Source organism: Crassostrea angulata, chromosome 10, assembly GCF_025612915.1.
Source record: "Crassostrea angulata isolate pt1a10 chromosome 10, ASM2561291v2, whole genome shotgun sequence".
Classification (NCBI taxonomy): Eukaryota; Metazoa; Mollusca; class Bivalvia; order Ostreida; family Ostreidae; genus Magallana; species Magallana angulata.
In genome coordinates this window covers 54,600,449-54,614,973 of record NC_069120.1, presented here as the reverse complement: position 1 = coordinate 54,614,973, position 14,525 = coordinate 54,600,449, and the positions used below count along the sequence as shown (strand labels likewise).

The 14,525-nt window shown below is 34.6% G+C and overlaps 2 protein-coding genes across 3 annotated transcripts; one reads left to right on the top strand and one right to left on the bottom strand.

The window, feature by feature from the left end:
• Positions 1-751: 751 nt before the first annotated feature.
• LOC128166111 (uncharacterized) lies at positions 752-13,039 on the top strand. 2 transcript variants are annotated; one of them, XR_008241118.1, is made up of 6 exons: positions 752-1,020; positions 7,365-7,517; positions 7,635-7,786; positions 8,168-8,408; positions 10,712-10,914; positions 11,492-13,039. XR_008241118.1 is itself a non-coding variant. In XM_052831055.1 (5 exons), exons 1-5 carry the CDS (start codon positions 975-977, stop codon positions 10,795-10,797), a joined length of 678 nt encoding a protein of 225 aa, XP_052687015.1. In that variant the 5' UTR covers positions 752-974; the 3' UTR covers positions 10,798-13,039. The 2 variants fall into 2 exon arrangements, 1 of the variants encoding a protein (XP_052687015.1); XM_052831055.1 differs by having other exon boundaries at positions 10,712-13,039.
• Positions 1,027-7,357, bottom strand: LOC128166105 (uncharacterized). The gene is made up of 2 exons (XM_052831043.1): positions 6,656-7,357; positions 1,027-4,354 (listed from the first exon to the last, which is right to left on the bottom strand). The coding sequence occupies exons 1-2, from the start codon at positions 6,688-6,690 to the stop codon at positions 2,323-2,325; spliced, it is 2,067 nt and encodes a 688-aa protein (XP_052687003.1). The 5' UTR covers positions 6,691-7,357; the 3' UTR covers positions 1,027-2,322.
• Positions 13,040-14,525: the final 1,486 nt, after the last annotated feature.

Sequence of the window (14,525 nt, the reverse complement as noted above, 5' to 3'; positions counted from 1 at the left end):
GGAAATAACTCTTTTCTATTTTTCTCTAAGTGATATATCTAAATGCTATAATTTTTCTAATGTAAACATTTTTTCTTTTTTTTGAATTAATTTTATTTTTTTGGCATAGTAAGCAAAAAAATTTAGATAAACAAACAAATGCCCATCCACTTATATTTAATTTTTAAACAAAGTGTGATTTTCAGATGATAATTTCAGCCTTTGGTTTTTATGACCTTACATCTTAAATAGTATGGATACATATATATTTTATTTATTTATTTATGAAATTCAAGTCCAACAACTTAAAAGAAAGTGTATACATTTTTATTCTGTTTTGCTTTTTAAAGATTTTTGGAATGAGTCTGCTCCACCGACCCTCTAATTTTAAACAAAACCGGTACCTACTTGCTTGTTGCCTGCAAGTGGTGGTTAGAAATCATGTCATTGAAAACCTTTTGGAAAACCAAAACTATCTTAACAAAGAAATGAACAAAACAACGATATTGAATATAAAGAAAATTATTAAGGTCTTTTTTTATTATTTACACAGATATCACATCACATCTTGCAAACATAACAAATGTCAGATTTTATACAATAAAAGAAACCAAACAAACAAAAAAACTAAAGGGAAAAAATATATATATATATATATATATATATATATATATATATATATATATATATATATATATATATATATATATATATATATATATATATATATATATAAACGCTATTCTATTCATTTTCATAAGTGTTAATACAATGTGCAGGCTCCATTTTTTAAATGTTCTTATTCTCCTCATGAATAATGGAAGAAAAAATTGCTATGGTTCACGGAGGAATGTGATAACTTAATGAAATGAAAAGAACGACTAAAGAGGACTGGGGGACGAGATGTCTGTGGAACGATTAGTCTAATAGAATTCTAAAATTAGAAAGTCATGTTACCTTATCACGTGATTATAATCACATGCTGAATCAAGAAGATGGCGGTTGGAAAAATATTGTTAACAATAATTTTGGTGAAATCAGGTTTGTCTAATTTGCAAAACTCTACTTTAATTTTTTTAGAATGTCAAAGGGTCTCATCGTCAATAACGACATTTTTAATTTGCCGCATGTCCGTTAATCTCAGCGAGAATTGTCGAGACTGAAAAAAAAAATCAGTTTCAATTATTTTTTCAAAGTGCGTTAATTTTGGGACCAAGTCAGCGCACTTTGAACAGCTGATAAATGGGGCTAAGAGAAAAAATTCAGTTTTTTTAGCTGTAAAATTGATACAGTTGTTTGACCTGTCCAGAATTTTGACCTGTTCCATAGAGTAACTCTTCATAAATTAAATGGCAAATACTTAGTAAAGGTAATTTAAAATACGGAGAAATAAATCAATACATATAAAATAAACACTTATAATTGCTCGTTTCAATTTTAAAAAGCATAAATTAAAAGTCTGCTTCATTAAAGCGCTGGGCAAAAGTTTCAAAATTTCATTGTGTAAAGTTAGTGGAGAAATAATGACAGATTGAACTTAATAGATTTGAACAGGGTCTCCTTAATCTCTATCTAATCAGGTGATATCAGAAATTATTGATACAAAATTATGGATTGTTACTGATAAATGGTTTTTAGCAATACATCTGGAGTTTAATAAAAATAATCAAAAGAAATTAAACACCAAATCTGAGTAACAGAGAAGCACCAAAATGATCGCAATGGCTTGATAGTGACTCTATATCAGGCTTTGGGTAATGCTAAATCAGATTTCGGTATTTAACATGAAAGTATAATAAATGAATAATGTCAATATCATAGGATTTACATAGCATTGGGTGTGTGGGTGTCATATGAATAATGTTAATGTCATTAGTTCACTGGCTTTTAGCATAGAGGGAACATAGCATTCGGCATGTGGGTGTTATATGAAATATATGAATGGCATTAGTTAACTGGCTTATGGCATAGAGGGAACATAGCATTGGGTGTGTGGGTGGGGAGAATCCCCCAACTCTTCTGGCCTTATTGTATAAATACTAGCTTGTTTTCATATTTACATACTTGCACATTTATATAATTTATGTTCAACACATTTTTAAACCATACCTTTTCACTATGTATAGCCTCTTAGATAATTTACTGTCTCAGAGTCACAAAGTGCCTTACTTTTCATAACATCAAATCATCAATTCTCTTCCAACTCCCTACTTGATGATTAGGACCCAGCTCAAGCCAGTGTTAGCCATAAACATGTCTCTTTAGTAAGGTTTCATTTACTTTATGTAATTTCATTAAAGAAAAATTATGAATTTTGTTAAGTCAGTCATTGGTATATGTAATTTACTCATGTGGGGCAGCTCCTTTTATATCTTGTATTCTACTCTGTGTGGCAGTTTGTATGTTGTGAAATGGATACTGTGTAAGTGACTGTTCGTATGAGTATAGAGCAGCCTGGGGGTTCCCAGTAATCTGTTGACAGATCCCCAGGATCTCCCAGGAGATATCTCTGGATTCAACATCTATATAAAGTCCCTGATCATGGTGGACCAGGACCTGTAGCTCATCTAGAGCTGCTTGTGATAATGTTGTATCAATGTGTCTGTAACACAAGAACTCCAGGAAGTGTAACATTACAAACACTGGGATATATAATAATGGCCACCTATTCTTAACAGCAGACTGTTGTTCTAGTATTAGTTCATTGATATAACAGATTATGGTGTCAAGTTTGATATCCCCTGCTACAGCATGTCTCATCTTTGTAGACCAGGACTGTCCCCCTACAGCCTCAATATATCTCTCTCTATCTACAAAATCATTATACATCAGATATGGCTGTTGCAGATTCACCTTTGTTATTTCTAAAAGAGATGAAGCTTCCCTGTATCTGAGTGTCTTGAAATAATACATGGCAACGTACAACATGTCAGAAATACACCTAAACTTGGCTGCTAATTTCAGCATGTGACAGGATATTTTGTCTGCAATATACATCTGTTTGTTGACACCTGTGTTAGTGTACATGTTGTGTAATATGAAAGCTGTGATCTGAAGGATAGGGGTTGTAAGTCTCTGTAACATGACAACTTGATACTGTGTCAGGGGCAAATCTACCAACTGTTCTACTGTATATAGGTATTTCACACAACTGTGGAGATCTACTGTGGGTATACTAAAAGAATTATGATTTATCTTATGGCAAAATTCTACATCACAGTCAACTTCAGATTTTATGAAACTTTCATCTGTACAAACAAAAGCTCTAGGATTGTACAGGACATGAATGATGTAGGACCTGATAGAGGAACTCTGTAACAGACAGGCCAGACCTTTCTTGTACAATTCATATAACTGTACGAACAATCTGTTTTGTGCTGGGCCATGGACTTTTGTCAGAAAGATGTTGTTTTGTGGGATGAAAAAGTTAGGACAGATCCCCTCATACACCCATTTAAGGAGGAGTTTAAAGCAGACCCAGAAACCGGCTAAGAGGTTTTGTGGACACCAGTGAGGTAGTGTGTTTTGTTGAATTGCCCAGAAAACTGTTGTCTTCATGTGATAGGAACACAACAGTTTATTAGTTTCTTCTGATTGTTGATTTATAACTTCTTTAAGAAAAAGTTTTAACAATCCATAAGTCAAAAACTGACAGTGGTTCATTGCATACACACATTTTTGTTCTGCCTGAGAAAAAGAAAATCTCCATTCTTCCTTTTCATGGGGTCCTAATGGGTGTCCTATTGCTACAAAGTGGCATCCATTTCTGACAATATCATCAACAACTTCAGGATCAGGCCATGAGTGACATCTGTTTATCCATGAGGAGGCAGACAGAGGCCAAAAGTCACAAACAAAACAGTGAGCAGTGTCATATTCTAGTCCTGCTATATTACCACTACCACAGGGTCCATGTTCAGTAGAATTAGGAAATACTGCAGAACAACTTAACTGTCTGTGAATAGAACTAGATATATAGACTCTGTCATTCATTCTGACACATGCTGATAGGACTAATTTAATTGTTCTTGGTGTCAGTAACTGAAGAAGAGTGAATCCTGGTGGACTCTCAGAACTGTCAGAGAGAATCAAGGTTGTATCGGCTGTGTTGTAATACTCAGACTGAGACATGTCCATGATCACTCGGTGGTTGTTTGGCCATAGCATAAAGTCAATATCTGATCCCTTCAGTCTGAACCCTTCTCTATAACTTCCACTCACCATCCTCATGATCCCATCATAAGGTTTCACTCGTCTCCCCACCATCTCTCTGATGTCCACTGTCTCCCTCCTGATTGCCACCTGTTGTGAGATCCCCACTATCTCACACAGTCCCACAAACACGGACTCTGACATGTGCTGCATTCCTGTCTCACTGGTAAAATGATGTCAATAATCAGGAATTACAGTAACCATATTTTTTAAGATATAGTGGAATTACTGTGTGTATTGATAGGAATTAGTCAACCTCATTTTGTCTATATGTTGTATGATTCATTTGATTCTCAAACAAACATCAACAATCAGTTCCCTCCAAAAACATTTTGGTTTTTAAGAAAGAAAAAAGCTGCATAATTACTTAATTTTTTATTATGATTTAAAATGAAGTCGTGATATTATCATTAGCATTACATGCATTTATCTTTCTTCACTAAAAATTGCCCTTTAACTATCTTTTAAAGTAAAAGGCTATAGAATGTCTTCAGATTAGCTGTAAGCATATCTTTTTGGGGTTTTCTGGCATAATTGAAAAACAAATAATATAAATGTTGAAAAATTTACAGCCATTATTTATTGAATATGACAAATTTGCAAATAAGAGATAATTCAATATCTGCAATCCCTTCAAATACTTAATACATGTACTTTGTATTTAAATGTATATTTGTGTTCGCGTGCATGCATGTGTGTATATGTATCCCTCACTCCTTTTATTAATACATTCTTATCTTTATTTATCAAAGGTAAAAATACAGAAATCAGTTTTCTTTGCTTGGTGATGAAAATATTGACACAGTTACAAAAATCATATACAGGGTTAAGGTGGAATAACACACCTGAAAAAAATCACTCAAATTAACAGTAAATTATTTAATTATGAAAGATATGATAATAAAAAAAACTGTACAAATGTCAAATAAGGGAAAAATTTGCAGTTTGGGGATAAAAAATTAATATCAAAAAAATTCAATACAATAAGTAATAGCAAAAGCCCCTGCGGGATTCGAACTCGGGATGAAGGGATCACAAGCCTGACATGTTATCTATTCGGCTATGAAGTAAGTTACATGTCGCTTTCGATAAAATCCTTTTAATTAAATAAAATATCGTTTCGATTAGAGGTCTTCCCATTTTGTGACAATATGTTATTCCACCGTAAAGGGACATAGTTAGATTTTAGCCAACAATTTTCCAATTTTACTTTTCATCTTTTAAACAAATTTTTTACTATGTTCCATGCCGTTTTTCTGATGGTCGGCTATAATCAAAATGTCGTTGTTTGAGTTATAAGTAAGAAATAGGGCTCACAATTCTTGATGTGTAAACAAGATTTGTACATTACATATTTGTTAAATATACTACCTGTTATTATTATGCCTTCTGTCAATTTGTCACTATATATTCAATACTCATCTATTTTCGCATAGTATTATAGGATTTATATAGCGTAAGCATACTATGCCGAAATAGAGCACGGCAAATGTTTTCAACGAAAATCTTTCGAGCGCCGACAGCGGGATTCGAACTGACGACGCTAAAATCATTCAATCTTGAAGCCCAACGCGTTACCGCTACGTTAAATTAACCTAATCAAGTCTTACGGTATTTATATATATATAACATAGATATATACGACTGACATCAAGCAATTACAATTATTCATTTTTCCAAAAAACACTTCATTATTGACGGTAATTTTAAAGGTAAAGTTTCTTATAAACTTTTGAACAAATTGATTGAACATTTTTCAAAGAAATTCTACATGAGAATCACAAAAACGCTTTTTTAAATGACGCTTGATAAAGAATGTACAAGAAAAAAATTCATTGAGATTTCGTCTGCTAAACATTTCGAGTTTTCTCGGTAAGGCCAAACGAGACGTTTTCTTGAAAAGAACATAAACCTTTGTTGACTTTTTATTTTACAACAACTTGTTGATTAAATAAACAATCAAATCAATTGATTAATTTGAAGAAAAAAACCAAAAGCTTGCTTTTCCAGTGATAATTTATAGGGACTTGTCAACACTCGAACGCCACAGCTACTTAAATATAGCAAAGCACGTCAGTATATTCAACAGTCGGCATAATAATAACAATAGTGTTGTGTTGTGCATGTACTATGCCTAAATAGTAGTCAGGGTTTGATACATAGTGCACTCGCCTCCGGCTCGTGCACTATGTATCAAACCCTGACTACTATTTAGGCATAGTACATGCACAACACAACACTATTATATAAATAGTTATGTATCATACAAAAATTATCTGTTTGCTTGTTTATTATGAAATAAGTAAACATCCACTTTCTAGAATTTGTCACATTTATATTTCATGTAAGTTAGTATTTTTTAATTAGTACAAAATAGCTTATTGAGAAAAGTTAAATGTTTCGATTATAGTAAAATGTTTGTTACTAGTAATTGATTGAGTAAAGATATCAAAATTGTACTCACACACGAGACGACCCGTAGAGAGAGGAAAAAGCCATTCCACCGTGGTTGGAGACTAAATGTCTAAATCACTGTAATTAGGTACAACGACTGTCCGTTTATGTTGTAATAAATGCAATATACACTAGTGATGCTTTTATATCCAAAATAAAAAGATTAATTTGAACCTACTCTATTAAAGTGCCAAGTTCTGTTGGCTTTTATAGTCAGTAGAGAAGGAACTTTTTCTGTTAAATTTTCAATTTTATTCTAGGAAAGATGAATAATTTTTCTATTTCCTGTTGTGCTATATAGAGAGCCATTACAGGAAACATGTCTGTATAAGTTGACACCTTCGTTTTATTAGTGGTGTTCCTGAGACATTTTATGATAAATGAATAGTCAACAATATTCAGATTTGTAAATAAGTGAAAACATTCAAAACAATAGCATAATTTGTTGAACAAAACTATATATAGCTCTTGTTCATGTTTATCCAATGAATGAAATTTATTTTGTTCAATGTGCTTGTGTAGCACGACCTCTGGTGAGAGAATGCAATGACTTTCAATAAAATCCTGTTTATAACATGGCATGGTCAAAACTAAAATTTGGAAATTGTTTTCAAAATTAAAAAAAAAGAAGAAATTATCTAAAGTTTAATGTTATATATTATACTGGCATTGTAGTTTTCTAATTTCATAAGATCATATCACCTTGGTTTTCTTTTCAGTGTGGTCCACCTCGCTGCGTGACAATGTTCCACTCTGGGGGAATTCCTATACAGTGGAGGGGGTACTACAGCTGCCGTACGCAGAACTAAAAGAACCGTTCACAGCGTACTATGATGCCACGACCAACCAGAGTCGCATAGATTATTACGGGGGTAGGTAATCAGAGAAACCATCAGAACACTATATTGTGTACTCAGAATTCTGTCTGCTTTTAATCAAACTTATAGTTATTAAATTATATAATGCCCTTTTTGTGTGATATTTGACAGACTTGGTTGTCACCATGCAGTTACAAGCCAAAAACACCAGCATTAAGATCGCATACATGACCACAGAGTTGGTGCTTAACAAGAAGTCCTGTTTCCTTGTCAACGGAAGTTCTCCAATACAGTCCGTCCTACCAGACCTCACAGACTTTAAGGTCAGGGATATTAGTACACAATTAGTACATTGGTTACCATCAGTACACAGTAGGTAAATTAGTTACCATCAGTATACAATTAGTACATTAGGTACCATCAGTACACAATTAGTACATTGGTTACCATCAGTACATTATTTTTACATTGGTTACCATTAGTACACAGTTAGTACATTAGTGACCATCAATATACAATTAGTACATTGGTACCATTAGTCTAGCTTCTCTGAAGTTGATTGGATTATGAATGTGATAGAAAGCGAATAAAAAAGGTTTACATGTATGTACACACATTGATGTGTAATTACAAAATCTTTCAGTCTCTAATTAGTTTTCATGCACTGTTACGCAATGGATGATTTCTGATGATATTTTTTTTAGAAAGTTGGACAGGATTCAATAGGATCGACCATGACAGATAAATGGGTGAAGGTCATGACCCATGGGAAAAAGAAGAACCCGTACACCATGTGGGTGGACTCTGAAACGTCTGCCCCGGTCCGCTACGAGATGATGGGCTACGATACACTGCTGGGCTCTCACTACGACAAGTACTACTTGGACTACTCCAACTTCCAGAATAAGACGCTCAATGCCTCGGTGTTTGATTATAATTCTTATGGTAAGACTTCTAGACTTCAATACTTGGATCTTTTATAAATCCACGCTTTTGTTAAAGGTAGAGGGGGTGGGGGTTGGTGATCGGTGAGGTGGTAAGCTGTGTAGAGGGGGGTGGGGGTTGGTAATCGGTGTGGTGATAAGCCGTGTAGAGGGGGTGGGGGGTTGGTGATCGGTGTGGTGGTAAGCCGTGTAGAGGGGGTGGGGGTTGGTGATCGGTGTGGTGGTGAGCCGTGTAGAGGGGGTGGGGGTTGGTGATCGGTGTGGTGGTAAGCCGTGTAGAGGGGGTGGGGGCTTGTGATCGGTGTGGTGGTGAGCCGTGTGGTGGGGGATTGGTGATCGGTGTGGTGGTAAGCAGTGTAGCGGGGGGGGGGGGGGGGTTGGTGATCGGTGTGGTGGTAAGCTGTGTAGATGTGCAATCAATTCAGAATAATTTAATTACACTCTTGCTAAAATAAATTTGTATAGCTTTGAAAAAAGGATTGAATTTCATGTTTCATTGTGTTTTTTCAAGTATCCACTTAAAAAAACTTCTCTATAGAATGCTCTTATGAATGTAGTATTGTTTTCACTTCACCTGAGCTGTAAGTACAAGTGAGCTTTGCTGATCACATTTTGTCTGTCATCTATGTGTCTCTGTCTGTCTGTCTGTCTGTCTGTCTGTAATTTTTTCACATTTTCAACATTTTCTCCAGAACTACTTGGCCAATTTCAACCAAACTTAGCACAAAGCATCTTTAGGCAAAGGGATTCAAAGTTGTTAAAGTTAAAGACCGCAATCATGTTCAAGGGGAGATAATAAGGAATTTATATTGAAAATTTTTGAGAAATTTTCAAAAATCTTCTCTAAACCCAATTTGCCCAGAAAGCTGAAACTTAAGTGGAAGCATCCTCAGGTAGTGTAGATTCAAGTTTGTTCAAATCATGACCCCCACAAGAAGGGTGGGGCCACAACAGGTGGGGCGAAGGTAGAATTTTTACATAGGAATATATACAGTAAATCTTCAAAATCTTCTTCTCATAAATTAATCAGCCAGGAAAGTTTAACCTTGTGTAGAAACATCCTCAGGTAGGGTAGAATTAATTTGTTAAAATCATGATCCTCAGAGGGTAGGGTTTGGCCACAAAGGGGGGTGGGGTCGATCTTTTACGTAGGAATTTATTGAGTAAACCTTTAAAATATTTTTCTCAGAACTTAATCAGCCAGGAAAGCTGAATCTTGTGTGGAAGCATCCTTACGTAGGGATGATTCAAGTTTGCTCAAGTCATCATCCCCGTAGGGTAGGGTTGGGCCACAATTGGGGGTCAAATTTTTACATAGAAATTAATAGAGAAAAATCTTTAAAAATCTTCTCAAAACACAATTGGCTAGAAAAGCTGAAACTTGTGTTGAAGGATCCTCAGGTAGGGAAGATTTAAGTTTTTTAAAATCATGATCTCTGGGGGTAGGATCTGGTCACAATATTGGGGGATGGGGGTGGGAGGGGGACAAAAATTTACATAGGAATGTATTGAGAAAAATCTTCACAAACTTTTCCTAAAAAACAATTTGCCTAGAAAAACTGACTTTAGTGAAAGCAACCTCAGTTATATAGATTCAAATTTGTTTAAATCAACATCTTGATGAATAGGGTGCAGCCACATTTGGGATCCAATTTGATAATTTTAGGAAAACAATTTATTTATTCACAAAAATGAAATGTTATAATAATTTTTTTTACTTATTTGCATGCCTTTTGACATATTGCTCTTTCTTTAAAATTGTTTTGATTTTGGCATCTGGACGATTCTTGGGCATCACAAGGGGTTCAGAGTTTGATGTAGGTTTATATTCCATATATAAAACAATTGCTTAGGATCTTTTTGAGAACTGCAATGCTCAACATATGATATGACTATAAAATCATCCTGTTAGACCAGGGACTTGATTAAAAACAGAAGGATATCCAAGGGAAATGGATCTTTATTTATACAGGATCTACAATTATTATATTTTGTATTATGACTCCATGAAGCTGATTTTATCATACCTATTGTTGCTCAGGTGAGCGATGTGGTCCATGGGCCTATTGTTTCTTAAACGGAAACATATGTATAATTGTCAGAGTTCAAGAACAAGAACTGGTTCTAGTAATTCAGTGCGCAAATAAATGCAGTTATTTTACCCTTTCAAAATCATTGATCGGTGTCTGTGTGATGAATTAGGGCATAAAATATAAGTTCACGTCAGAAAGACATTTTTATGTTATGTTTAGGTTTCAAGCTTTTACACTGTATAAAGAAGAGCAATGGTGTTGTTATGTCTAGGTCTGACCTGTTCCGGATTTCCTGGCCCAGGTGTATCAGAAAGAAGAGTCCTGATTAACCCGATGGTGGAATATCTCAATGGCTAGGATGATCATGTGGTCGAAATGTTTGCTGCACACAAAAACACAAACAGAAACATTCTCCGAAATACGACAGTAACATGGAGCACGCTCAGAGAGAGCACAACTTTAGCCAAACGTTGGGTATTTTATTTTCACAAAAAATAGAACTAAGATCAAAACAATTAGTTTCTGAGGCACCAATGCATTGTGTCAAATGACTTTGCATTGATAAAATTTATTGTTTGTCTAAAAACGAGGAATAACTCAATTTTTCAATTGAAAGTTTACCATGTTTACAAAAGTCAAATACTAACTATTGGTTATAGAAAAATATACTAGCGAAAAAAAGAAACTGTGCATATTTAACATATGAAAAAACACTTAAAAATTACAATGAACAAATTTTAATTTTTGTAATACTGTTAACACATGTATTTGTAACAACATCTCATAACACTTTAATGTCAACGTCGAATAACGTCAATTTCAGCACACTCGAAAGTCACTGTTATTTGAAATTGAATTAACAAAATTAATAACGCGTGTGACCACCATTTTTGTTCACGCATGCTTGACAGCGACGCCTCATTGATGCCACTAAAGTGTTCAGAAATGCTTTAGGGATGTTGTTCCAGATCATGGTTAAAGCCTGACCTATATCAGCCGATGTCACTGGCTGATTTGGTAAACGGCGTAAAGTCTTTTCATTTTATCCAAGACGTGTTCGATCGACGACAAATCGGGGGAAAAAGCAGGCCAAGGCAAGACATCGACATTCTGTTGAACAAACAAGTCCCTATGACTACACGTGCGATGTGTAGCCTTGCGTTGTCTTGCAGCAGAGTGATGTGATTTTGATGTCTCTGTATGAAGGGTATCACATGACGTGAATAATTTCATCTCGATAGCGTACGCCGGTGTGATTTCCATTGACAATTTGTAGAGGGGTCCTTCCACATGCTGATATTTCACCCCACACCATAACGCTACCACCACCAAATTATCGACGTTGCACAGCACAAGCTTCCTGGTAACGCTCCCCAACGCGACGATACACCCTACAACGCCCGTCACTGCTATCTAAATAAAGACGATTACGCATAGTTCTTGGACTAATTAGTCGAAGCCATGGAATGCTACGGGCAGTCAAACTTGCTCTCTGGAAACGATTTCTCAGATGCACAAGTCTAATGTGGTTGTCCTGTTGACGTGACGTCACACGAGGTCTCACAGAGCGCGGTTGATCCTGAGTGTTGCCAGATTATTGAAAACGTCTCCAAAATGACTGAATGGTGTTCCGATGAACTCAAAAGTGTCTTGCTACAGTATTAAGCTCACCTGAGCTGAAAGTTCAAGTGAGCTATTTTAATCACCTTTTGTCCGTCGTCCGTCCGTCCGTCTGTCTGTAAACTTCTTACATTTTGAACTTCTTCTCTAAACCCGCTTAGCCAATTTCAACCAAATTTGGCACAAAGCATCCTTATGAAAAGGCAAATATAAATTGCAGAAATGAAAGACCTATCTGTGTTCAAAGCGGAGAAAACATCGAAAGTGTAGAAAAGGGGGTGCATTTTTAAAAATCTTCTTCTCCAGAACTACCGAGTCATATTCAACGTTATTTTGCATAAATAATCCTTATGGAAAGGAAAATATAAATTGCAAAAATTTTCGGCGAATTCTGTTTCAAATTCGAGTAATTTACGAAATAATCGCGGTCAGTTTGTAACTTTGGGTTCGGTATTCCATATCGAAAACGAAAATTCTATTGTTTGAATGTCTGAATGAAGACAAACGGGTCAAACTGACAAAGATAACTTTGCCTGTTGTGCAGTAGTTTATTACATACGAAGGGATATTTGAAACATGCTAATATATTTGTGCCGATTTCGAGAAGTGAATTGAGGTTAAATCTTTCAAAGCGTTGACATTTTCACTCGTGACCGTGTTTTTATGCTGTTTTGAATTTCGTTTTTGCATTATGGAAATATTGCCTGTATTTTGGAATGTTTACGTATCGAATGAAATAAAGACTTCGGTAAATCAGACAGTAAATTGTTTACCTGCGTAAAATGAGCAAAATCTGATGCAGTAACAACATATTATATTATAAATACTATACATTCTATTGGTAATTCGGTACGATCTTAACGTTATGGTTGATTATAATGAAACGTGTTTTGTAAAGATGCTCTGCATTTTCAGTCTAAATGTGAGGTTGTTTTTGCTGCTAGAAATATATAAGTATAAATATTTTATGAAAAATAAATTGTGCTCTTTCTTTGTTTTTAATTTAGTTCATGTTTCTTTTATTTTAATTGTTTACAATTTTCTCTTTACTAAGCTGTATCAAGTTTCGAATTATGAGCAAGATACAGGGTTGTGCTCACAGAACTGAGGCCATGCTTTTGTTCATTCTGAATAGGAAAAACCAAGTTATGTACCCGGTATCTTGCTTATAATTATACGATTGACGCTGAAATTTTGATTGATAAATAGAAATGTCTTGCCAAAATGATGATATGCTGTAACTACTTTTTGGTGCATCTTCTTCAACGATGAATTTTATAATATCTACATTTCTGGTGCACCTTCTTCAACGATGAATTGCATAAAATCTACACAAAAAGATGGGTGAATAAGGCGTGCAAAATGTCCATATGAGGAATGATTAGATACTGCAAAATTAAAATATCATTTAATCTAGTAAATGGTTTTAAAAATAATTAAAAACAATGTATGTTTAACGTAACAACGGTTTGTAACCCTTCAGTATTTCAAATGCTTGTAATAGGTTGATTTCAAACTAGGCATATGTGTCTCAGACCTTCCAAATAATGTCATTTTTATAACTTCAATGCCTTTTTTTATAGAGTGGGTCTGAGCTCCATATTTTTGGTATTGTCTCAACGCGGTTTAATAGAATTTAAACTGATTTTAATCAACAAAAATGTATAGGGTGATCCATTATACTTTAAAAATGTAATTTTGTAGCCCAACAATTAAACGGTGTAGAAAAATAATACAAGTCCGTAAATCCGTGGCCAACGTCTCATAAAGCATTGAAACAACACACTTTGTTGCGAATAAAATGGCTCAGTGGTTAGAGCACCAGACATTAGGTAACCTTATAGAACATATGTTTTAGGTTGTAGGTTAGATACCACCAAAACTTAAGTATTTATTATTTTTTTCTGATCATTTTTTGGAAAATTTCAAACTGAATATAGTTAGAAATTACCCTTTTGTAAACTTGTATCATAACATATCAAATATATTTAATTGAAAAAGTGTTAAATTTGAAGTTGTATTTTACGACTAAACCAAATGGGCAGTTGTACCATCTTATTCACTCATCTTCTTTTTTATAGTTTTTCGAACACAAGTTTTTGAAAATTTACAGCGGTGATCTGAAACATACAGGTAGTTATATTTCATGGTCCAGACATTTATTTCAATGAATTTTTTTTCACTTTTATGTAGTCAAAATTGATATTAGTTTTGTTTAAATTCCGTTTCGTTTCGTTTTGATTTTTTTGTTTGGTTTCGTTTGGTTTCGCTTCCTTTCGATTGGTTTTGTTTCGTTTTGTTTCGTTTCGATTTCGTTTCGCACTTTACAGGCGCCCTGTTAACTTTGCCATAATTTATTTTTTCTGTTTGTTACCAATGTTCATGTATCTCATAATCTGCTGCAATTGAATAATACCGTGGTACATAGAAATAATGCTTTTAAAAAATGCAGACTTTACTGGTAA